This window comes from Ahaetulla prasina, chromosome 2 (genome assembly GCF_028640845.1).
Source record: "Ahaetulla prasina isolate Xishuangbanna chromosome 2, ASM2864084v1, whole genome shotgun sequence".
Lineage (NCBI taxonomy): Eukaryota > Metazoa > Chordata > Lepidosauria > Squamata > Colubridae > Ahaetulla > Ahaetulla prasina.
Genome location: NC_080540.1, coordinates 202,047,340 through 202,072,801, shown reverse-complemented (window position 1 = coordinate 202,072,801; position 25,462 = coordinate 202,047,340). Strand labels below are relative to the sequence as shown.

General features: G+C 41.8%; 1 protein-coding gene across 8 annotated transcripts in view; it reads right to left on the bottom strand.

Moving 5' to 3' along the window:
- Nucleotides 1–25,462, bottom strand: part of PIGG (phosphatidylinositol glycan anchor biosynthesis class G) — a 185,511-nt gene that overhangs the window by 142,873 nt on the left and 17,176 nt on the right. For 7 of the 8 annotated variants that reach the window (XM_058166479.1, XM_058166487.1, XM_058166485.1 and 4 more), the window contains exons 4-9: nt 24,812–25,000; nt 23,867–24,011; nt 22,765–22,977; nt 20,898–21,115; nt 18,279–18,557; nt 2,225–2,682 (exon numbers count right to left, since the gene is read on the bottom strand). In XM_058166479.1, coding sequence (XP_058022462.1) covers nt 2,225–2,682; nt 18,279–18,557; nt 20,898–21,115; nt 22,765–22,977; nt 23,867–24,011; nt 24,812–25,000 — 1,502 coding nt within the window. The remainder of the gene's footprint in view (nt 1–2,224; nt 2,683–18,278; nt 18,558–20,897; nt 21,116–22,764; nt 22,978–23,866; nt 24,012–24,811; nt 25,001–25,462) is intronic. The other variant, XM_058166480.1, reaches the window with a different exon arrangement.

Sequence of the window (25,462 nt, the reverse complement as noted above, 5' to 3'; positions counted from 1 at the left end):
TCCAGAAAAATCTCACATTTAACTTGGGGGTGGGGGAGGTTGTTGTTTTTTTTAAAAATTCCAAGGCATTATAATTGCCAAAATGTGTAATCAATATCTGACAAAATCTAGGAAGACAGTTTCAGCTCCTGGCTCCTTTCAATAAGCATCAGCAGTGCAAACAAAGCAAAACAATGCGAAAGGATTCTTTAAAAGGCAGTTTATAAAAAGCAACATAATTTTGCTTTTTGCGTCATAGCAGTTGGGTTGCCTTGGTGCTTGGTTCCCGTTTTATTTTTAGCACAGAGCACACACAGCATTGAGTCATGGGGGTTCTAGCAATACCTCTCCCTTTCTCTCCACACACACACACACACACACATACACAGCAAGGCCCGCAGGAAACATAGACTTATCTAACCCATTGGTGGGTTTCCACACATGGCTAGCAGCATACTCAAGTTAGTAAATCCCGTTTGCTCTAAAAAGCACACTGTGCCACCAGAACAACGTGCAGCTGAAACAATTTGGTTAAGGAGCTGAAATGTTATGTCACACTTGAATATCCCTGCAGCTTCCCTCTGTGGTGAAAAGACAGCTAGAAAAGGACAGGTAGAAAAGGAAGCTTTAGCAAGATTCAAAGACGCAAAGATTCATTAGTTCATGTTATCAGACTAAGAAATGAAAAAGTTTTAACTGATCCTGAGCCAAACCCCAATTCAACTACTTCTCCTCCACAGAGGTTCTTTCAGCACTTGCTGGTAGATAGAAATAGTAGGAAAAAAGAGGGAGAGGCCAGAATAACCTCATACATTGAGTAAGAAAGCTACTGCTTCTTGGGTTAAGCTTCCCTTCCTCTTCCAAAAGAAAAAAATGCTTGCATTTCAGCCTCAGAACAAGTGAAACAGTGTACTAGCCAATCCCTATGGTGCTGGGGGTGATGGGTTTCGGTGATGAGTATTTTAGTCTGACCCATATCTAGAAGGCATTCAGTTGGGGAAAGCCAAATTCATTGCTCAGCTGGATGAGTATCATCCTCTACTTGTGTTTTTTTTCCTCCTCCCTTCAAATGCTCAATAACCCAAAACACAGTGCAAGGAAGCAGACAGGGAGTGGGGGACAACCAGATGCAATATTCATATGTGCAAATCCTGTTCAAGATTTTCGGGCTAAAGCAGAATATGCCAACTAAATAAATAAATCCTATTTTTTATTTAAGAAACAAGGGAAGAAATATACCAAAGCACAGTATAATTAATACAGGTTGCAAATACTTTTTAAAAAAAAAAACTTTTTAACCAGAGAATTAAGAACTTTGGTAACCAGATCTTGTAGTTAAAATTACTAAAAGTTTAAAATTGTGGTTTCCTTTCCCACGTATTTGAAAGATTTCTACAGTTTGCTATAGGAACTACTGATTTTTTTTGTTAAATCATTATAATGTATCATTGTTAGTTTCATAGATATATGATAGATAGATAGATAAATAATAGATTCATTCATTCATTCATTCACAGAGGATTGATAGCTATAGGAACTACTGGGTTTTTCTTTGTTAAAACATTATAATGTATCATTGATAGCTTCACAGATAGATATATGATAGATAGATAGATAGATAGATAGATAGATAGATAGATAGATAGATAGATAGATATTGATTGATATTCATAGATGATTGATAGCTATAGGAACTACTGATTTTTTTTTAAAAATCATTATAATGTAGATGGATGGATGGATGGACCGACAGACAGACACCTTGCTGTTGAAACCTAAAGACATGGGTGAATTCTGATGTTGAAAAGAAACCTGCCTAACCTCTGGTGAAATGAGAGTCCATAATCAAAGCAGCACAACTAAGAAAGCCCTTTCCTACATCACTTCACTGGTGGGATTCAGAAAAAAGCCCCTCAGTATATCTCAGTAATTTATCAAATGTATATGGCCCCCCCTCGACTTCACAAAAAAGGGACTCTGGGCCATATACAAGGCTAAAACTCAATTAATATCCACTATATATAAAACACAATTATTATTAAAAGCATTTTAAAATGTTTAAAAATGCAAGGGTAAAAGAGATCAAATATTAGGCAAGGAGCGGATGTCAATAGCAAGGGAGCCTCTTCAGTATCTCACCAGTCCTCTGAGGTCCTCAGGTCTGATGGGACCATCGTTTTTTGAGGGACTGTGTGCTTATGTAATAACTTTAAGCAATCTAAATAACAAAAAATCAAATAGGTACCTTGTCAGCCAATGTCCAAAATCTGGCCTATGGGCCCACTGGACTCCAGTTTGATTCAACGAACGAAGCACTCTACAAATGATAAGGATGAGCCACGGAGTTGCTAAGGCCATCCACTTCTCAAAGGTATTCACGCTTATAGGATTGTCCCCTCTGCCCATCTTCATGTCATCCTCTGTTATTTCAATATCCCGTCTGTAGTGGGAAGGAGTTTCTTTCATTTCTTCTGCTTTTGCCTTGCCCATGGTGGGGATCTGCAGATCACCATCCTTGGTCAAGAAATAATGCCTGCAGATTTCTTGGCAGAGGGCAAGGCAAAGGGTATTGATCAGGAAGTACCAGGTTTGGTGTTCTTCTTCAATAAAGCTGCTGGCACCCAGACTCGAAATATGGCCAATGGTGCCTGCCAGAATCAGCACATTTAATTCAGACCAGCTGGAAGGAGCAGCAGGTGGATTCTGCAAAGAGAATAATATATATATATATAAAATATATCTAGGGAATATAATTTGGAAGAATCCAACATATCATTAGAATCAGCTGCGTAGAGTTGCTTCTTCAATGACAACTGTACTTTTGTTGTATTTTATGTAACTCCTCTTCAATCCTGATCTAAGGCAAGGTTAATTCAGCACTGCTGTCAACACTGTTAATTGTGCCACTGAAACTACAGTATTAGTGGGACTTCCTGTGGTGCCGCGTCGTTGATGGCGGTCTTTTTTAGACTGCCAGCCCCGCGATCTGTAGAGCCGCTCAGACAGCGCAAATCAGCTGTTTGGCGGCTCGGAAACCTCTCCTCCGGACAAAGAGGGAGAGGTAAGCAATCGAGCTGAGGTAGAGCCCCCCGGAAAGCCCAGGAATGATACTGGACACTTGAGGGCGAGGGCTCCCTCCCAAGCTCAGGAAAGCTCTGGATCCAGGACGCTTCTGCAGAAGGGAGAGCAAAACGCCGCGTCCACATCTGCTACTAATTTTTTAACCTGGAATGGATTAATAAGCAGACAGAGCAAAATCAGGAGTACTGGCAGTTGCAAGTATCAATTTTTAACTCCCCAATTATTTTACTATATTTTTTTTCCCTTTTTTTTGGGTTGGAATGATCTAAGAAGCAAGGAAATGGCGTCTCCAGTGTAATAAGGCATGAAAATGAAAGTTAAGGAAGTGCTCGTTAAAGCTGTCAGCACTGGAGTTACATGAAGAGGCTAAGCCAAAGGAATGATTTTAAATGATTTGATTAATACAATTACGGTGATTAAGAGAAGATTTGAAGATTTTTTCCTCCTTTTGAAGATCTTAAAGTTTAACAAAAATGGCTTTTAAACAAACTAAGTTAAGTGCTTTTAAGGATGTTGAAGTTTTGCCAGTTCAAATATATAAATTAAAAGAAGAAATGAAAGAATATCTAAAGGTTTTAATAAATCAAAAATTTAGTAAAATTGAAAAAGAAATATTGAAACTTAAAAATACATTGGAAGTTCAGAATAAAGATATGACTGAAAGAGTGGGGGTAGTAGCTCAATGTCTTTCCAAAAGTATGATTTGTTTTGAGGAAAGAATGGAAGAAACTGATCAAGTCAATTTGAATTTGGAAAAGAAAATAGATGAGGTTCAGAATAATCAAATTAATTTGAATTTAGGAAATAAAATAGACAGAACTGAAAAAGCAATCTTGGAACTCAAAAATAAGGTGGAACCTTGGAATAATATGAGTAAAAGTGTGCTGGCAGCATTGCGATGTATTGGAGAAAATACAATTCAGTTGGAAGAAAGAATAGAAGAAATTACTCAAGTTAATTTGAACTCGGAAATTAAAATAGAGGAAACCCAGAATAATCAACTTAATTTGAATCTGGAAAATAAAATAGAGGAACTTCAGAGTAAAATGGATAGGGTGGATGAAGAAATTGTTATATTGCAATATAAATTGATGGAGTATGACTTGAGAGTTAGAGGATTGAAGGAAAATAAGCAGGAGAATTTAAAAGAGATTTTTGTACGGGCTTTTACAGGCATAAACGGAGAGCATTCAGTAGATTTTGAAGTTCATATCGAAAAAATTTATCGAGTTAACTCATGGATTGCTAGACAAGGGCAGCTACCAAGAGATGTTGTGATTTATTTCACGAACAAGAAGATTAAGAATGGAATTTTACAAGCATTTTATAAAAATAAAATTCAATAATTAGGACAAGACGTATTAGTGATGAAAGAAATTCCTTCAAAAATGTTAAGAAATAGAAAGGAGTTTGCCTTTTTGGTCAAAGAACTTAGGAAACATCAGATACAGTATAGATGGGATGTTCCACCTGGATTAACAGTGAATTATAAGGGAAGAAAGTTTTGTCTTAGTACAGTTCTCAAAGCAAGAGACTTTTACACTAATGTATTAGAGACTTATGAAACATTTTTAAGGTAAATTAATTTTATATCATGATAACAAACAAATCACATGAAAATGAGAAAACTTTTAGCAATCAATAGATAAGTCAGGATCTCTTCTTGCCTGTCCACTTTCCAACATGTTTGAAAGCTTGAGGAAAAAATTACATCACTCCCATGGAGGGATGGGTACGCTGCTGAAATTGAGTAACCAAGTGGACATTCCAGAGGTGTTTTTCCAAAAGGCAACTGGACTTCCTTGGTTTTTTCTTTTCCTTGCAAATATTTCGCTTCTTATCTAAGAAGCTTCTTCAGCTGTGAAGAACTGAAAAAGCTTCTTGGATGTGAAGTGAAACATTTTCAAGGAAAAAGACAAGAAAATCCAGTTGCCTTTTGGAAAAGCACCTTTGGGATAGTAATGACCTGGATAAGTGAGAATCTCCATCGAAAACAGAAGTGGACATTTTTTTATGACACATTTCTTGTATGAGGTTGGGGGTTTGGGGATATCTTAAGGCTAAAAGCAAAATATTTCCATTTTCACATTTAACCTCAAGTCCCCAAAATGAGCAAAACAATAGGCTAAAAATTCTCAGCCCCTTCCAATGCCATTACCATATTCCTGGAAAGCTAGGACAATAAGCCGCAACTTCCACCTCAGAAGAAGTTGGTCACCTTGACGTACATTAACAGCAATCCTAAAAAGAATGGTGATGTGCAGGTTATTATCTTGTCCCTCCTGAAAGTGTGGCTTTATTTCAAACAAAAGTGTTGTGCAAGGTTGCTGCAAGAAATAGACATTTTATATGCTAATCACTCTAGAGCATTAAACACACATATGATTTAAAGAAAGCTAACCCCTTCAAAAAATCCTTGGCGCAATGTCTTCAACAAATTGAAATACACTTTGTTGCACAAAAAACATGACGACTCAGGTAAAAGGTAATCAAGTAAAGGAAAAATGCAATCAAGTAAGTTACAAGCAATGGCATCTGTAGAATAATATGTTTCAAAATGTAAAGATAATCAGAAACGATCTGGAAAGAATATTTTGCCAATTCAAACATCAGCATTATTCCAGAGAAAATCAGGCAGCTCATTTCACAAAGATTTAATTATATCAAAGCACCCTGATGTAGATATTGATAATACAAGGTTTGGAGGATAAACCAATCAGATGCTATCGGTGGCGGGATTCAAATAATTTAACAATCGGTTCTCTGCCCAAATGACTGGCTGGGTGGGCGTGGGCCCCTCCCGCACCTGATTTTGGGCCTAGTCGGCCTCCCTGCAGCCTCCTGGGAGCAAAAACAGGCCATGAGGGAGGGGGGGACGTAGAGCACTGCACACACACACCTGCGCCTTGTTTTGGGCCTAGTAGGCCACCCTGCACTTACCTGGGAGTCAAAACGGGGCACGTGGGGTCTTCTGAAAGGGGTGGGGTGAGGAGTGGCCAGCCAGCAATTTAACAACCAGTTCAGCCGAAGTAGTGCAAATCGGTTGAACCCCACCACTGTAACTCACCCAGAGGCATTAAGCTACAACCACAACTGGAGTCGCTAAACTGGCATAGGATGAGGCAGGATGGAAATAGAGGGAAAGCATGTCAAATTTTTCAACTTTCCACTTCCAAGTATTAGGGGTGCTCAAAAGTTGTGACATGTCTTGGGGACTGTAAATGTATTTTGGTTACTTTAATATAGTTTAGATGTGCTTGGTAAGTTAACTACATAAATATAACTTTTCAACATTTTGTTTGCTTTATTTATACTGGTTACACATGAGATGGAAAACAAGTTACTTATCGAACAACAATTGCATGGTGTCAAAAGCTCCTTGTTGTTTGTTGAGATTTTCTGAGATAGCTGGAAACCTATGGATTAGTTCAGCAATCACGCACTCAGTTGTGCCTTTAACATGGTTTATTTCCAAAATGTCTTCTTTGAGAGCTCTAATGAATTATCTGAGATGCAGGAAGCCTTTCTCCTCATCTTAAGTCCTGATGTCAAACTCAAGCTCATTAATTCTTTTGTACCATGTTTGTCCTAGGCAGAATCCACAATAGCACTTCTGGCAGATTGTGACTGATATCACATTATCGGAAGGACGTGTGAAGGTGCCTCTAATTTTGTGCATAAATTGTTAGGCCTATGATAATGCTGTTGATGTAAATGCGGGGGCAGCATAGACATCTTGGTTTGGTTCCCATGTTAGAATCTGTTCTGTCCCCCCTCGCCTCCGTCGAGCGATAGCTTAATTAGCCGGCACTATCAGCTCTGGCAGCAAACTAGTGAGCATCTGCCAAGTGTCTGTTATCTTATTTATTTATTTATTTTATTTTATTGATCACATTTGTATACCGCCCTATCTCCCGAGGGACTCAGGGCGGTTAACAGGCATATAAAAAGGACATATAAATACAGATTAAAACACAAATAAAAAACTTATTCTAACCAGCCTGATTACCAAAACCAATTAAAATCAATATAAAATTTAAAATTTCAAAAATTTAAAAATCTAAAAAACCTAGTCCAGTCCTGCGCACCTAAATAAGTGTGTTTTAAGCTCACGACGGAAGGTTCTAAGGTCCGAGAGTTGGCGAAGTCCTGGGGGGAGCTCGTTCCAGAGGGCGGGAGCCCCCACAGAGAAGGCCCTTCCCCTGGGCGTCGCCAGACGGCACTGCCTAGCTGACGGCACCCTGAGGAGTCCCTCTGTGAGAGCGCACGGGTCGGTGAGAGGTATTCGGTAGCAGAAGGCGGTCCCGTAAATAGCCCGGCCCTATGCCATGGAGCGCTTTAAAGGTGGTCACCAACACCTTGAAGCGCACCCGGAAGGCCACAGGTAGCCAGTGCAGTCTGCGCAGGATAGGTGTCACCCGGGAGCCACGAGGGGCTCCTTCTATCACCCGCGCAGCCGCATTCTGGACTAACTGCAGTCTCCGGATGCCCTTCAAGGGGAGCCCCATGTAGAGAGCATTGCAGTAATCCAGGCGAGACGTCACGAGGGCGTGAGTGACCGTGCATAGGGCATCCCGGTCCAGAAAGGCGCAACTGGCGTACCAGGCGAACCTGGTAAAAAGCTCCCCTGGAGCCGGCCGCCAAATGACCTTCAAAGGACAGCCGTCCATCCAGGAGGACGCCCAAGTTACGCACCCTCTCCGTCGGGGCCAATGACTCGCCCCCAACAGTCAGCCGCGGTTGCAGCTGACTGTACCGGGATGCCGGCATCCACAGCCACTCTGTCTTGGAGGGATTGAGCTTGAGCCTGTTTCTCCCCATCCAGACCCGTACGGCTTCCAGACACCGGGACAGCACTTCAATAGCTTCATTGGGGTGGCCCGGTGTGGAAAAGTACAGCTGGGTGTCATCAGCGTACAGCTGGTACCTCACACCGAAGCCACTGATGATCTCACCCAGCGGCTTCATATAGATGTTGAACAAAAGGGGCGAGAGAATCGACCCCTGCGGCACCCCACAAGTGAGGCGCCTCGGAGCCGACCTCTGCCCCCCCGTCAACACCGTCTGCGACCGATCGGAGAGATAGGAGGAGAACCACCGATAAACGGTGCCTCCCACTCCCAATCCCTCCAACCGGCGCAGCAGGATACCATGGTCGATGGTATCAAAAGCCGCTGAGAGGTCTAATAGGACCAGGGCAGAGGAACACCCCCTATCCCTGGCCCTCCAGAGATCATCCACCAACGCGACCAAAGCCGTCTCCGTGCTGTAACCGGGCCGGAAACCGGACTGGAACGGGTCTAGATAGACAGTTTCATCCAGGTGTAAGGGAAACTGATATGCCACCATACTCTCTACAACCTTCGCCGCGAAGCGAAGGTTGGAGACCGGACGATAATTACCTAAAACAGCTGGGTCCAAGGCAGGCTTCTTGAGGAGGGTCTCACCACCGCCTCTTTCAAGGCGGCCGGAAGACTCCCTCCACCAAGGAAGCGCCAGAATTGCCTGAGCCAGCCTCGTGTCACCTCCTGGGTGGCCAGCACCAGCCAGGAGGGCACGGGTCCAGTAAACATGTGGTGGCATTCAACCTACCCAACAACCTGTCCATGTCCTCGGAGCCACAGGGTCAAACTCATCCCATAAAATATCACCAAGACCACCTCGGACGCCTCCCTGGGCCACTGCAATTTTGGTCCAAACCGTCCCGTTGAACGATTTTATCGTATAGATAACGTTAAACTCTCAGCACGCCCCTGCAACGGGTCATCCCGCTCCCCTGATGAAGGAGGGAACGAGTCACCCGAAACAGGGCGGCTGGGCGGTTATCTGCCGACGCAATGAGGGAGGAGGCGAGCAACGCCGCTTCCTCAGTGCCACTAGGTAAGTCCTAGTATAGGACTTCACTAGTGTCCGATCAGCCTCGGAGCGGCTGGACCTCCAAGAACTCTCCAGGCGCCTTCTCCGCGCTCATCCCCTCAGCTCCTCGGAGAACCAAGGAGCCGTTGGGACCTGCGCCGGGTCAGAGGCCGCAAAGGCACGACACGATCTAAGGCCCCGCCGCGCCCGCTCCCAGGCCGCAACCAGTTCCTCAGCCGTGTCGTGAGCCAGACCTCAGGAAATGGCCCAAGCTCCGTCCGGAACCTCTCAGGGTCCATCAGGCGCCTGGGACGGAACCAACGCATTGGCTCCGTCTCCCTGCGGTGTTGAGTGGCGGTCAGAAAGTCCAGGCGAAGAAGAGAGTGATCTGACCATGACAGAGGTTCAATAACTATTTCCTTCAAATCCAGATCTCTCAGCCACTGACCAGAGATAAAAATCAGATCCAGAGTGCCACCCCAATGTGAGTAGGGCCATCAACTACTTGAGTCAGGTCCAAGGCCGTCATGGAAGCCGTGAACTCCCGAGCAGCTGTCGATGACGAGCCGGAAGATGGCAGTTAAAGTCCCCATGACTAAAAGTCTGGGGTCTCAACTGCCACCCCAGCAAGCACCTCCAGGAGCTCAGGCAGGGCAGCTGTCACGCAGCAAGGAGCCAGGTACGACCAGCAAGCCCATCTGACATCTATGACCCCATCTCACAAAAAGGATTCACACCCGCAATCTGAGGCACAGTGGTCTCCTCGGCTCTAGACTCTCTCTAATCACAACCGCCACCCCACCACCCCTACCCTGGCCCCTCGGCTGATGGAATGCTCGGAAACCCGCGGGCACATTTGAACAAGGCACGCCCCTTCTGGGCCCAGCCAGGTCTCCATGCGCCCATAAGGTCCGCGGCACCCCTGAATAAGATCGTGAATTAGGGGGCCTTATTACACGGACCGTGCGTTGCACAACATCAGCCGAAGGCCAGGGCCCTGAGGGTCCTGACCATCCGGGAACGGGAGAAGTTTGAGGGCTCGGGCGCGCGATCGCCTGCAGACATCGAGCGCGCCCCTAACACGATGTGAGCCCCACTTCCGCCATATCTGCCCCTCCCCTAACCGTGGAAATGTCACCACCCTCAACCAATGGAGCACCAACCCCCCATGACCTCGGACCCACCAACCCCCGCCACGAGCATGCGAGGAACTGGACTCCCACCGGCGGGTTTCCCCAACACCCGCCTTAAATCCTCCCACCCACCCCAACCCAAACCTATCGATTTCCTCCCCTTAAAACCCCTTTAACACCCTCCTTAAAACCCCGACAGGTTCTTCCCCTACCTGACACTACCTCCCCTTTAAAAACCCTTATTAAAAACCTATCTACAAAACCCCACAGGTTCTTTTTTCGCATGCCACCTCTGTGGGTCCCAAAACCCGTCATTATAGAGGCCGGCCCTCGATAATGTGGAGGCCATTTCTGCGGCGGGGCACCTGCAGCTGCAAGAGTTCATCAGAAGAATAGCGCGTCGTAATAGAAGATAAGATCGGCGAAAGGGGTCCAAACTCCGAGGGATAAAAAAGATGGCAAAGATTAAAAATGTTATCCAAATAGAGATTGAAATAGGCCTAAAATGATGATAAATGATGATAATACTAAACCAGCATGCTGGTAATCCCAATAAGGGCAGACCCAGAGTAAAACCACAAACAGTCCAGATGGTAGTCTGTCGAAGGTCTGAGACCAAACATCCTGGGATAGAAAAGGTGGAGAGGGGGTTACTCCAGTCATAGGCAATATCGGCTGCTGTTAAGTCTCCTGCATCTTCCAATAGGCCTAAAGGGCCAGCGACCGGCCAAGGATACCAATAAGGCCAGAAAAGGCGTAGCAGATGTTAACCGTCCAACGGGGGTCTCCAGGCAGGCAAATCCATCGCACCTCCATCGCCTTCCCGCTATCCTCCAACCACCACCACCTCCAATCCAGGATAGAACACACAATCCAGGGGTCCCTTCAAATCATTCAAATTATCTCCCTCGACGCCAATGAGTCACCCAGGAACAAACATTACTTCAGCTCTTAGTTAATCAGTTGATTTGCCTTCTATGAAGAGGCACAGCAGCTCTTGCTGCCTTTATATCCTGTGGGATATACAGCTCCATGACTCAGCACTTCCTAGGCCTGCCCCACCCCTGCTTCTGTTGTTCCCGCCTCTCCTGCCTACGAAACCTAGGGTCCAGCCAGGCCTGATTAGCATCAGCTGGGTCTGGAGGCGTGGCCTGGGGGGGGAAAGAGTCAGGGGACGGACGCCTCGTTATCTCTTCCACCTGGCCTGCCTCTGGCTCCTGGAGCTGAGCCAGGGAAGCCGGTGCTCCCGAGGTAAGTCCTGACGGCCCTTCCCCCTTACTTTCCAAGTCAATTTCTGGCAGGAGGCCCGGCTCGGGGGGCGCAGACACAACAGAATCATTGTCTGATGTTGCTTGTGAGAATCTGCTTCAAATTGAGTGGTAGTCTGTGTTAAAGTATTGGGCTGCCATCTAGTCCTAAGAAAGCACAGTGTCTTTATATAGTATGGGCTGCTGCTTCTTCATAATGTATTTTGTGACCTGTGGTCTATAATGGTATTCTTTTCTTCTGTTTCTATTATCTGACTTTTAATAGACCCTCTCTGGAAAATGATATAGCTCTGCTTATTTTCTATTGATCTCATGAATTGGCAATTTAGATTCCTGAATGCCTGGTTTAATTCCACCAGTTGATCATTTGTGATCAACCACCTCCAGATCACCATGCTTATCTACATGCTTCCAACTTCCATCCAGGACATATCAAATCTGCCATATATATAGCATGTAGATAAGCATGGTGATCTGGAGGTGGTGTGGCCTCAGAGTTAACCTCCAAGATGCTGGTGGATCATGTCCCACTGGTACCATGTCCGATGATTCAACAGCCACTGAATCCAATACTGATATCCGCTCAGTCCAACACTGGTGCCAAGAAGCAGGGAAAACATCCCCGGATTGAGAATTGTGCGCTTCAGCAAAGTAAGCACCTCACAAGCAAGTGGCAAGATGCTGACTCTACAAGCAAAAGCAATGCCTCATTATTGGCAGCCGCTGAGTAGGGAAATGCTCTCATGCGATTCATTTCCTTGGGTCCAGATGCTAAAAGTGTCATCAATGAATCCCAGATAAAGGAGGATTTTCAAAGGCTAAGAGTTGAGAAAATGTTTTAAGTGACTCATGAAAATACTTGCATATTTATGGAACCACTTGTGTATCCATGGCAGTGCCACTGATTTGCAGGTGTGTTATTGCCAGCAGTGACTAAATTATGGATGAATACAAAGTCATGCAGTCTGTGGCAAGGCCTGTTACACTGAGATCACTGATGGTATCTGGATGACTTGAAGCCCACTTCTATGAAGGATGGAGTTATATTATGCCATAACATCTGTGATGGGTAGACAGGTATTGTTAAGAAGATTGCCAGTATATTTCAATCTCTTAGGAAGCCTATGGTGTCTCTTAGGCAGCTGACAGTATTTGCTAAATAAATTCTCAATACCATATAGAATTCATGAAACCCAATATTCCAAGCCATAATGATTCCACTGCTTAGGATTGGGAATGAAATCGCATGTATGGCATAGCTTGTGTATCTTGGGAAGTAGGTACAAGATATTTAGATACTCCTGAGGTGTTGCCATGTAGATATGGTCTTCTATCACTGTTCACTGCGGTATAACTGTAGCTATGTCCAACCTATGAATTCTATTGTTATATACACCCACAAGTATCTTGAAGAAACCAGTTCATAATTTCTAAAATACATCAATGCAAGTTTGTTTGCTCATTGCTTGTCAATGAACTTTTGAGCGATGCTGTAAGAGGAGCGTTATTTAAGATGTTCCCCAGAATCAACAAAGCAGAAATCATATATGTATCCTTTTCTGCTGCTACAAATCTTATTAGCAGCTTGCGCCCACATTTGGAAAATTTTTGCTTTTTATAGAAAATTCTTCATTGGTACTTCTAAAGATGGTCCAAATGATCTGAGGAGGGATAGTTGGTTTTGATTATATATGGAGCAGGTGATTAACTGCTATAGTGCCAAATGCTAACCAACTGCACTTAGTGTCAAGCCTGAATTTGATTGGGGTGTGGGATTGTTTATATCCTTGTTTACTCTCACATCAATTCAGTTTGACATAGTTCGGAGCTGAAGGGGGCAGAGCCGAGGAGGATAGAGTCTTCAGCCAAAACAAGATAGCTAGCTGATTAGTCAAATACATTCCAAAGGCTGGCTGGCCAGAGGAAGAGGAGATAAGTCGCCAAGTAACCACCTCTCATCTTGGTTCGACAATGTGACAGATTGTTTTGGAAAATTGAGAAACTCTTACTTATATTGCGGTGGAAAGCATGGAACTTTCAGTACTGGCTTTCCACCAATTTGTGTGGAAAGCTGATGTATCTAAATGAATTTGTTCTTTGAGGAAACGAAATGCCTCGGAGTTCGATTTGTGATGGGTGCATTACTTGGAACCTGACACTTAGTGGGTAGCCCTCAACAGAACTACATCTACATTAAGAAAAGCATTAAGTGGGATACTTCAATGTTCTGTCTTGGATCCAGGGGTGTCAAACTCAAGCCCCCAAGGCCGGATTCGGCCTGTGGGGTGCTTAGATCTGGCCCATGGGGCTGGCCTGGAAATAGAAAAGGACCGGTCCACAATGCCTCTGCTAGTGAAAATGGGGTGTGGGGAGGCCCACATGCGCCACCCCCCCCAGCACCTTGTTTTCAGCCTGAACAGCCTCCTGCAGCACTCTGCCAGCGAAAACGGGGCAGTGGTGTGTTGAAGCTGCCAAAAAGCCAGTGCAATCCTAGGCTGCATCAACATAGGGAGAGCATCAAAATCATGAGATGTGATAATATTACTCTGTATTGCACTGGTGCAGCAACAGTTGGAAACCTCATCCAATTCTAGTCACCACAATACAAAAAAGATGCTGAGACTCTAGAATGAGTGCAGAGAAGAGCAAGAAAGATGATAAGCGGTCTGAATCATACGATGAATAGTTAAGGGAACTAGGTATATTTAGTCTAATGAAAAGAAGGATTAGGGGTGACATGATGGTTGTCTTTTGGTACATGAGAGGGAAGTCACAGAGATTAGAGGGTTGACATACTTTAAAGCACCTGACAGAAGAAGCAATGGGTGGAAGCTCATTAAAGAGACATCCTACTTGGAACTAAGGAGAAATTTCCTGACAGTGAAAGCAATTAACCAGTGGAATAAATTGCCTTCTAGAATTGTGAGTGCTTCATCGCTGGAGGTTTTCAAGAAAAGATTGGACATCCATTTGTTAAAGATGGTATAAGAACTCCTGCCTTGGGTTAGCAGACCTTCAAAGTTCCTTCCAGCCCTGTGATTCCATCCCATCGCATTCCATTCCATCCTGTCCCATCCCATCTTATCTTATCTCATCCCATTCCACCTCATCCCATCTTGTGGGATTTCCCTATTCCACTCCCTATTCCACTTCCTATTCTATTTCCTATTCTTATTCCTTGACGGTGGGTGGGTGGGTGGGTGGGTGGGCAGATAGATAGATAGATAGATAGATAGATAGATAGATAGATAGATAGATAGATAGATAGATAGATAGATAGATAGATAGATAGATAGATAGGCAGGCAGGCAGGCAGGCAGGCAGACAGACAGACAGACAGATACATACATACATACATACATACATACATACATACATACATACAGTGGCGAAATCCTGCCGGTTCTGTCCGGCTTGTGTGAACCGGTAGTGCCGGCAGCACGTGGTTCAGTGAACCGGTAGCGGCGGCAGCACAAGGCTCCACCCACCCACCCATTGCTACTTCCTGATTTGAACCAAGAAGTAACTCATTTTTGACCCTCTGCGCATGCACAGAAGGCTTTCCGCATGCGCAGAGGGTCAAAAATCAGACTTGATGATGGCGGCATGCTCGCTTCGCTCATGCACTGGTGCAGCACACACACTTCCAAAACAGTAGGGAAGGTAAGTAGTTTTCATCCCTGGATAGATAGACGATAGGTGTATGTGTGGGGGTAGTGGGGGGGGTGCGTGTGAGAGAGGGAGAAGTTAAAGTATTGCACAATCTAAAAACAAAAAGAACTACTTATCTAGTTCAAAGGAAAAAAACTATATTATTCTATATTCAGTTACTAATACATACCGGTAAATGCATTTTAGAATAAAAACTACTTTTAAAAGTAGTTCGCTTAATTTCACATTCATTTGAAGTCTAATTTATATGACAGCTACTTAGTTTTCATGCCTTTCCCCACATAGATAAGAACTGCTGAAAAGCAGGCTCAAAATTTAAGATCTTGCATTTCTTTTCCCCTTTTCCTCTTATTATAGATTCTTGTAATATACTGCTTTTATATGAAATTATCTTCGAGGCAGTTTGCCATAAACTGCTTGTTAAAACAGTTACATTTCATCCGGTTAAGCTACAATCTGAAAAATGCCACTTCAAAACTTATTATTTGCTCCATTATAAAATAGGATAACATGGATTAGTGGAAGAAATAGTTTTCATGCAGTGATTTTTTTCCTCCAAAGATTAAAAGATGCCCCTTGAAGCTCTGTGCAGCAGAGTCACACCAGCAGCATCCTGAAACTAATCTTCCTGAACTGGGCTTGGCTAATTTAATCATTAAAACTAACCACATCTTACCCTTTAGGCAACAAGCCTTCCTAGCTGTAACAAATCAAAATTCAAAATTACTTAAGTTCAGAATATCTTTAACTTCTGCCAGACTGCAACCTCATTCACAAGTAGACATGTCCAAAAACTTGTTAAATTTATGCAGCCAAATAAGCAGCATTTGTCAATGCACAAATTCAGCTTAGGACAGTGGTCTCCAACCTTGGCAACTTTAAGACTTGTGGACTTCAACTCCCAGAATTCCTCAGCCAGCTTTGCTAGAGGTGAAGTCCACAAGTCTTAAAGTTGCCAAGGTTGGAGACCACTGTCCTAAGCTGAATTTGTGCATTGACAGTATATATACACTACATTGGGAATGTATCTAGAAGTGGACATTACAGGATTCTGAAAGAAAAGAAGGCAGTGCAGGTAGTCCTCGACATACAACCACGATTGAGCCCAAAATTTATGTTGCTAAGTGAAACATTTGTTAAGTGGGTTTTGTCTCATTTTACGAGCTTTCTTGCCACTTGTTAAGTGAATCACTGCAGTTGTTAAGTTGATTCACAGATGTTGTTATGAATAAGGTTGTTAAGTGAAACTGGCTTACCCACTGACTTTCAGAAGCTCGCAAAAGTTGATCGCATGACCCCGGGACCCCATGATAAATATGAACTAGTTGCCCAGCATCCAAATTTTGATCATGTGACCAATGGGGTGCTGCAATGGTCATCAGTGTGAAAAGTGGTCATAAGTCACCTTTTTCAGTGCCATTGTAACTTAGAACGATCACTAAATGAACCATTGTAAGTCAAGGACTGCCTGTACATATGGCCTTTCCTATATGCTAGACTGGATGAATGTTTTGTGTAATTCAGAATGGCCCTTTTGATGTTCTTACTGTAACAAACTATGCCTCAACAATCACTGCAGCACACCAGATTGTCAGGGAAGAATACAGACCATACTGGAAAAGAATGAGTGAGTTACAAAATGGATACAAACACGCTTTCAAAACAAGCCTTCACATTAGAGCTTAATACTAAAGCCTTACTCAAATAATGGGAGTACCTTTAGAACTTAACTCACCTTTGAATCCTTACTGAAATCTATACTTCCACAGAAACAGCTTGATATGACATCTTAATTATCCAACAACACAATAACTATATCTTCAAGATTATTTTGCCACCTTCTTTAAAGAGACCAACCATTCTGAGAGATACAGAAGTTGTAGGAAATTCCAAAATAACGTTTGCAACATTGCTGGGATGGGATTCACACAAATCATATTAATAGCAAGCCCATTAAATGAAGCAGCTCATTAAAATAAGAGTAATTTAGTGAGGAATTAATTCACAATTGATTTCAGTAGTTTTGTTCTACTATAATTAAACATTCCCCTTGCACATATGTGCTAGTTGTTCCCGACTCTAGAGGGCAGTGCTCATCTCAGTTTCAAAGCCGAAGAGCCAGCGCTGTCCAAAGACGTCTCCATGGTCATTTGGTCGGCATGACTAAACGTCAAAGGCGTATGGCATGCTGTTACCTTCCCACCAAAGGTGGTCCCTATTTTTCTACTTGCATTTTTTACGTGCTTTCAAACTGCTGGGTTGGCAGAAGCTGGGACAAGTAACGGGAGCTCACCCCATTACGTAGCACTAGGGATTCGAACCGCCGACCTTTCCAATCGACAAGCTCAGCATCTTAGCCACTGAGCCACTGCATCCCAAATATAGTATGCCATGATAGGAAAATCAAGAAGAGCACAAACAATTCAAAATCAATGTGATCAATTAAACACACTTGGCTTTGCTTGTTTTTGTAGCAACCTGCCAATCAAATCTGCAAGATGGCTGAAGAGATCTTTCCTTGAGCAAAAATAGGAGTATGATTACTAAAACAGTTCTATTATTGAGGCTGTAAGTGGGATTGACATTTTATGCAGGATATGCAGGTATTCTATTATACATTAATTAATAAACGTGAAGGGTCACAGATTATAGAGGAATCAAGGTATAATTCAGCTCAGATTTATAAAACAATTCCAGAGAAAGCCCTGGCTGCTTTTATTTTGAATGTATACATGGCAATTAACATTTCACCAGCGAGAAAGAATGCCTATTATCCACAATTGCAGGTTGATTGATGAGGTCGCATAACGTAAGGATTATGTACAAAAATATTTTTAAGGGAAAAGGTGACTACATTAGATTGTATGGCTCAATATTAATGTTCTAATTGCTACCGTTTGCCAGGAGTTACTTTTCCCACAATTTAGAGAGAAACCAAACTCCTTATGATTCTGCAACAAATTAAACTGGACTGATCTAGGTATATATTATTCGATCTGCAAACAGGCACTAGAACTACTTATATTAAAATCTGAAACTGAAAACCATGGAAACAGGAAAAAAGTGACTTAGACTTTGCCCTGTTCAAATTTTCTCCAGCTTCTTTGTGAGAGAAAAAGTGCCTGTGTTTTCTCCTTTATAAAGGAGTAAGGGAACATGAAAAAGATATTGTAATTGACAGCAGGCAAAATGGCACAAGGAAAAAGGAATAGCGTGTAGATTCTCCCTGGAAATACAAATGAGCAATTGGTAAGAAATTATATATTATATTCCAGTATTCTTTTTTTACCTTCAATGGTTGTCTTGAATTTATAACCCGCATTTCCAGAAAGGAAATTATGACCCAAAAAAGCCCCGAAGCCAGCACGATAATTCCAACTGCCAGAATCCAGGGAATGCTGCAAAAATAACATAAGCTTTCCGTGGAGGTGCACACAACTACATGAATGGCACTCCATAAAAGGCTCATCAAGTAGAACATCAGAGAATACAAGGATGAGTTTGGTATCTTAAATTCAGCTCTGCTGCTCAGGGCTTTTGGAAGGCTCAGTAAGAGTAAGAACAGCACCTATATGGGGGACACAGAGAAACACAGTCAAAATCTAGTCTATAACTCAACAAGAGGCAGAAATTACACACTATCTCAGGGGTCTCCAACCTTGGTCCCTTTAAGACTTGTGGACTTCAACTCCCAGAGTCCCTCAGCCAGCAAAGCTGGCTGAGGAACTCTGGGAGTTGAAGTCCACAAGTCTTAAAGGGACCAAGGTTGGAGACCCCTGCACTATCTCATATTACGGCTAGGGTGCAACCTGACTCAGTCATTTCTCTAACCATTCAGCAAATCAAGCAGACCACTTAACATGTAACAGTCTGTAGTGTTACGTTTTTTACATACCTCTGTAATGCCTTGCAACAAGCAAATACAAGTAGCCCTCGACTTACTACCACAATTCAGCCCAAGATTTTTGTTGCTAAGTGAAACAATCATTAAGTGAATTTTGCCCCATTTTACGATCTTTCCTGCCACAGTTGTTAAGTGAATCACTGCACTTGTTAAGTTAGTAACAAGGTTGTTAAGTGAATCTGGCCCCCCCATTGACTTTGCTTGTCAGAAGGTTGTAAAAGGGGATCATAGAACCCTAGGTCACCACAACCATCATAAATATGAGCCACTTGCCAAGCATCTGAATTTTGATCGCATGTCCATGAGGATGCTGTAACATCCTTAGGTATGAAATATAATTATTATTATTATTATTATTATTATTATTATTATTATTATTATTATTATTATTATTATTGTTGTTGTTGTTGTTGTTCTTATTATTATTATTATTATTATTATTATTATTATTATTATTATTATTATTATTATTATTTAATTTTTATACCGCCCTTCTCCCGAAGGACTCAGGGCGGTGAACAGGCAGATAAAATAATACCATATATTACAATAAAAACACTCTTTAAAAAACTTATTCAATATGGCCTAAAAATTTAAAATACAATACAAAATATAAAATAAACCCCAATAAAATCCATATTTAAAAACCCTATTTAAGCCAGTCCTGCTCGAAAGAGTATATGGTCATACGTCACTTCTTTTTCAATGCTGTTGTAACTTTGGATGGTCATTAAATGAACTGTTTTAAATTGTGGATTACCTGTATGTGGCTTTAGGGGCAGATTACCTTTCACTACCATACTGAAACTGTCAAGATGGAAGCTAGTGTCAATTACACCTTCATCTACATCACGCGTGTCAAACTCATGGCCCGCAGAGTGCTTAGATCTGGGCCACGGGGTTGCCTTGGAAACAGCGAAGGAATGGCACCCAGTGCCTCTGCCAGCGAAACCAGAGCTTGGGAACCTGTTTTCGTTGGCAGAGCACCCCACAGGCACTCCGACACGAATGGCCCGCCCACCCTGGCCACACCCACCCTGGCCTTACAAGGTCAAACACAACCCTGATGCGGCCCTCAATGAAATCAAGTTTGACACCCCTGGTTTACATGGACAGGTCAATTGTGGTAGCTAGTACTTTGTCCTTCGGTGGCTATGAGGTTCTGGAAATTGAACCTTGCCTTTTTGTGGTCCCTGTTACTGTTCCTTTCTTTCTCTCTCTCTGTCTCCTGGTATGATTATATAGAATTATATCTTTTTTCAGACCTCCTTGTGAACCCTGTTACTGTTTGAACTCTAAGTAAAGTTTATGCTTGTTTATATGAGGGTTCCTTAAGAGGGGGAAATGACTCAATAAGGGAGGAAGAAAGGAGAAAAATGAAGATAAAAAGATAAAAAGGAGGGAGGAGACCAGTTACTGTAAAAGTAACAATCACAAGACCATCTAATAATTTCTATTCTTTACCAGGCTTTTTGTTGCATAGAGTAACTCACACCACAAAATGGTTCCCTGCCAAGTTCACAGACAAAAAAAAAAGTTATCTACAACAACTTTTGGGAACCTGGATAAAATGTCCCACCCTAAATCTAATCAGATAGCCTTGTGTCGAGTTAAGTTTGGCTGAGAGCATACACCAAGTATAAACACCACAGAACTGTGCAAATTAAGTAACAGGTCGAATGTGTTGCTTTATCAAAATAAGGCTTAGTTATAACTTTTCATCCCCACAAGAGAACCATACAATTCTCATCCTCCAGCTCTTCTGCAAATCTCTGAAAAACTGCCTCTGCTTTCAGGCCTAGGATTATGATGGCTGACAATCATGTTAGTTTTCTTTTGAGACGCTGGTTCTTTGTTCCAAACATACTCCTTTTTTCCCCTTTCATTTCACTCTTTTCTATCTTTGGATATGGAAGCCATTCAGAAACTCTGGGAGTTGGGTGGCTTTTAAAATCAATAAATAATAAACAAACAAGTAAGTAAGTAAAAAAAATCAGTCCATACCTCCAGAATAAGCATGGTTCCTATTATCATTGAATATATGTCATACTGGGCCACCTGCTTGCTTAAAGAAGAGCTCAGGATCTTGAGAGCTTCCAAATATTGTTTTATGATTTTTTTGCTCAAATTTGTGACAACTTGTGTGCTACTGCCGTCTAAATAGTATTGAATCCAATTCCCATGAGCTTTTTCTGCCTTCACAAACATTTCAAATCCAGGATCTAATAATAAGAGATGAAAATGCAGACAGAACATTATATTTTAATATAGAGCTTAAGCTAAAGCTTTCCCCGTATGATTAACCAGTTATTTTTCTTGATTTATGGCTAGTAGAAGGAACAACAGTGGACTAGATCACCCATGGCTAGTTATTCAGGGCCATGAATACTTTTTTTTTTTTTTTACATTTATATCCCGCCCTTCTCCGAAGACTCAGGGCGGCTTACAGTGTATAAGGCAATAGTCCCATTCTATTTGTATATTTTTTACAAAGTCAACTTATTGCCCCCCCCCAACAATCTGGGTCCTCATTTTACCTACCTTATAAAGGATGGAAGGCTGAGTCAACTTTGGGCCGGGCTTGAACCTGCAGTAATTGCAGGCTACTGTGTTCTAATAACAGGCTTCTTAACAGCCTGAGCTATCCCGGCCCTTTTTATTCAGGGTGAGCTAACTTTCCAGGTAGTCTTTACTTACCAATGGTAATTGGGACTGGGTACTCCCATCACTAAGCAATGTGTTCCCGTTACAATGGTAGTTTCAGCAATCCCAGTTGCCTTTCTTAGGTGAATCCTGCATGTTCACAGTGTCCCATTATCATGCGATCACCATTTGAAATCTTTTGCTGGCTATCTCACTGGCTTTGTTTGTCGAAAGGCAGAACTGAAGCTTGCAAACAGCAATTGCATAATTGCGAGACATCGTAATGTCATAACTGTGAGGCATAAACAAGCACTTGATTGTAATTATGTGATCGCAAGGACATGATGGCTTACAGCATCATAAATCCCCTCGTTCAACACTACTGAACGATGAACAGTTATTGAATAACTGTTCAACATTAAATGGGGACTAACTATACTGCATAATTTTGTGTGACAAAGGACATACTAAATACTAAAAAAAGCAAAACGATGTTGGGGGCAAATCCAACAAGCGAAGACCCATCCACAGAAAGCAGGCAACATATGAAACCACCGCCCCTCCAGTCCACGGAAAAACCTTTCTCCACGGAACCAGTCCCTGGTGCCCAAAAGGTTGAGGGCTGCTGGTTAAGAGGATAATTACTCATTATAAAGAAGGGCAGGCGACAATAATTTTACATTTTTTCTTTTTTTAATTCCTTTTTCTTTTTTTTTCTTTTTACTACAATTTCCTGGCTACCGCTTTGGGATGCCATATTGTAAACCTGAGTGATACTCGGTGCATTCACACTCTTGCAACTGAACATGATGGCTTTGCGTAACTTGAAAACAAAGTCGCTCTTCATAAGGAAGACACGTGAACTACAGGCCCATTCTATTTATGACTAATGTTGACAGGAGGGTTTTTACCTCCAAGCTGAATTTCAGTTTTTTAAAATTATGATAAATGTGTAAATAATGTTATACCTTCAGATTTACATTACATTACAGTGTGCTGTCATATCCTAGAACCTTGACTTAAAAGGTTTCATTGATATTTAATATAAACATCTAATTAGCTATACAGCCAATTCTTACTTTTGTTTTTCTTTTCCCTTCATTCACTTATAAGCAAGCTGCTTGTTAATTTTCAGAATCTTACTTTCTCTTTTCATATCATAATATATGATTGTTCATGGGAGCAAATAAAAACATCCTAATTACCAGAACATATTGAACTTACTTGCCTTTCTTATACGAAGGGACGTTCTCTTGAAGAAGTTTACTGAGTTGTAAACCATTCAAATGCAATAGCCGTAGCTGTTCTCTAGCTGTCTTCCACTCTATCACCGGGGACAGAAGCTTCCCAACGCTGTTTCTTGAAATTGGCAAGCCAAGTCCTAATGCTAAGGTGACAGCCAGATCAGTCTGTTGGATAAGTTCTGGATATTTTCGGGGACCTAAAGTGAGGAAGAAAATATTGATTAAAGCTTATCTATTCCTCATTCCCCAAAATATAATTTCTTGACCAGAAGCAATGCTGTCCCATAAGCATTTTTCTCCTGTCTGTACTGCATCCAAATTAACAGCTGTTTCTCCTCATTGTTTTTTTTCCCCCACAGGAAGATTCAGCAAGTATTCACAGGACCTCAAGTACTGTGAAATTCAAACTCTCTCTCGCCACTTTTATGCTACTTCACGTAAATTTCAAAAGTTACTACTGTTTCTAAGTAACTGAATTGATGACATAAGCAGGGGGCTATTGGGAACCCAGAAGACATCCAGGATGCATATTTCTTTTAAAACATTTGAATATATATTTCTGTGTTCCAATTCTTTTGAGAAAGAACTGACTCACTTAGCTTTAATAATGTCACTGAATGGTGTGCTATTCTTTTGACACCACTTTCTGCCTTTAGCCGTAAAAACAGGCAGGTCCGCTTTGCATTAAAATATTAATATACTGATTGCTTTTGGAGTTATTAAGAGTCCATTTAGCAGATACATTAAAACACTTACAAGTTCTCCAGATAAAAATACCTCAGGCCAAATTTTCACCACACAACTTGTTTCTGGAACATAGTGCTTCTGATTATTTGGGACTACGTAGAAGATTGAATTTTTAAAAAAATCCCACGGCAGAAAAGGGACAAGGCTTTTGAGATAAATGTCTCTCCAACATTTAGGATTGGTTTTTAAAAGAAAAACGAAAACGAAAAAATGGATTTTCATGGAGTTATGGAAGATTCTGCCATGTAAACCACCACCACCCTCGCAATCTGAAATGGTGCAGCCAGATATTTCTTTATTGAACCCATCATGTTATTAAGAAAGAAAGTCGGTTCTTACCACCTGTTCTTTGAAAAGCAGAGCTGACAAAAAGCAAAGGGGTACGAATTTCACTTTCTGAGGAACCACCATGATTTCCTGTTTCAGACATGCCATGGTCACCACAAACAACAAGTAAATTGGGCAATGTTCCTTTCTCCAGTTCCTGAATCAGAAAAAAAATTCAAAGTTTTAATGGAATAGTTTAAAATTTCATTATCAAACTTGTTCCCTTGCCTTGCAGATTTGAGCCATAAAGGTTAGGATTCTCAAGAACGATTGCCACACACCTAAGTAAACTGGTAAAAGATACCGCAACAACCACCTCTCCCAATCCTTGTTAGAAATATATTATTAGGATTTCTCACAGCACCATTTATTTAAGTAAGAAACGGGATCCCACCTGGCTGGTACTTTCACAACCTTTAAGCTGGCTAAGCATAATGCATCGCAAATATATCAAGTTCCTATATGCAAATATGCATTCAAAAATATGCTTTTGTAGATTCCCTGCATTACATGCCTTAATATTATATCAATACAAAACTTAAGAGTCTATCAGGTCCCCAAAGTACATTTCAATTTTTTACCAGGTTAAAAATGAAACATTCAAGTCGTTTACCAATTACGTTCTGTGCTGAAATAAAGCCAATGCACAATGATCCAACAGAACATTTCAGAGATTGAAATAAGATATTATTTCCATCTCCTGCACATTTTATGGCCAATGTATTCAAAAAACCAAGATCAATGCATTTCACTTAGTCAACAATTCCAAGTGCCTGGGACTAAGAATTGTCGACTAAGTGAAAGTGTGCCCCAATGATCACAATGAGACTTGGTCTCAATTGATCATTTACTTGGTCAGGCTGTAAGATAAAATGCATCTGTAGGCTGAAGTCGGATACTTTAAATCTTCTTCCTGTTTTCCTGATCAAATACATCTTCAAAAGTTAAGCATCTCACCTCGGAGAGCAGAGACTTATGAATCTTCGAGATAATGTTATCCATTTCAGAAAGCTTTGGTCCTATCAAAGGACTGTTTGGTCCACTCAGATGACCAATATGATCCAATCCTAAATAGTGAAGAATGAGTATATCCCAATCTTCTCTTTTCAATACATTATTCAAATGCCTAGTAACATTGTTGTCAACCTTAGTGAGAAAGAAAAGCAGATATATATTAAGCCATCACCTATTTTGTTCATATGGTATGTAGAATTAATTAACAGCTCTTCTAAAAATAACCGTCTGATGGAAAGGGATGTATACAATGTAATGATATCCTGTTTAGCTCAAAGCTTCTTACAACATTAAGGAAGCAAGTTAAGAGAGACGGCTATGCTAAATATTTCTTAGATATACTACACTGCAAACCATTCAATATGTTGTCTTTCAATTATCATTCTTGAAGGTTCCAATTCTCCAAAATCAAAACACAATCTGCAACCTATGAGTTTAGGATGTTAATCCTCATGGAACTGTATGCTAACTTGGATACATACCCCTATTATTTTGACTCTATATTTTTTTTTTCTCATGTAGCTGTTGTGGTCCGCCAGCAGCCCGCAGAGCTAGCAGCGGAGTCGGACAGTGAGGAGGACAATGGGCCAGTCC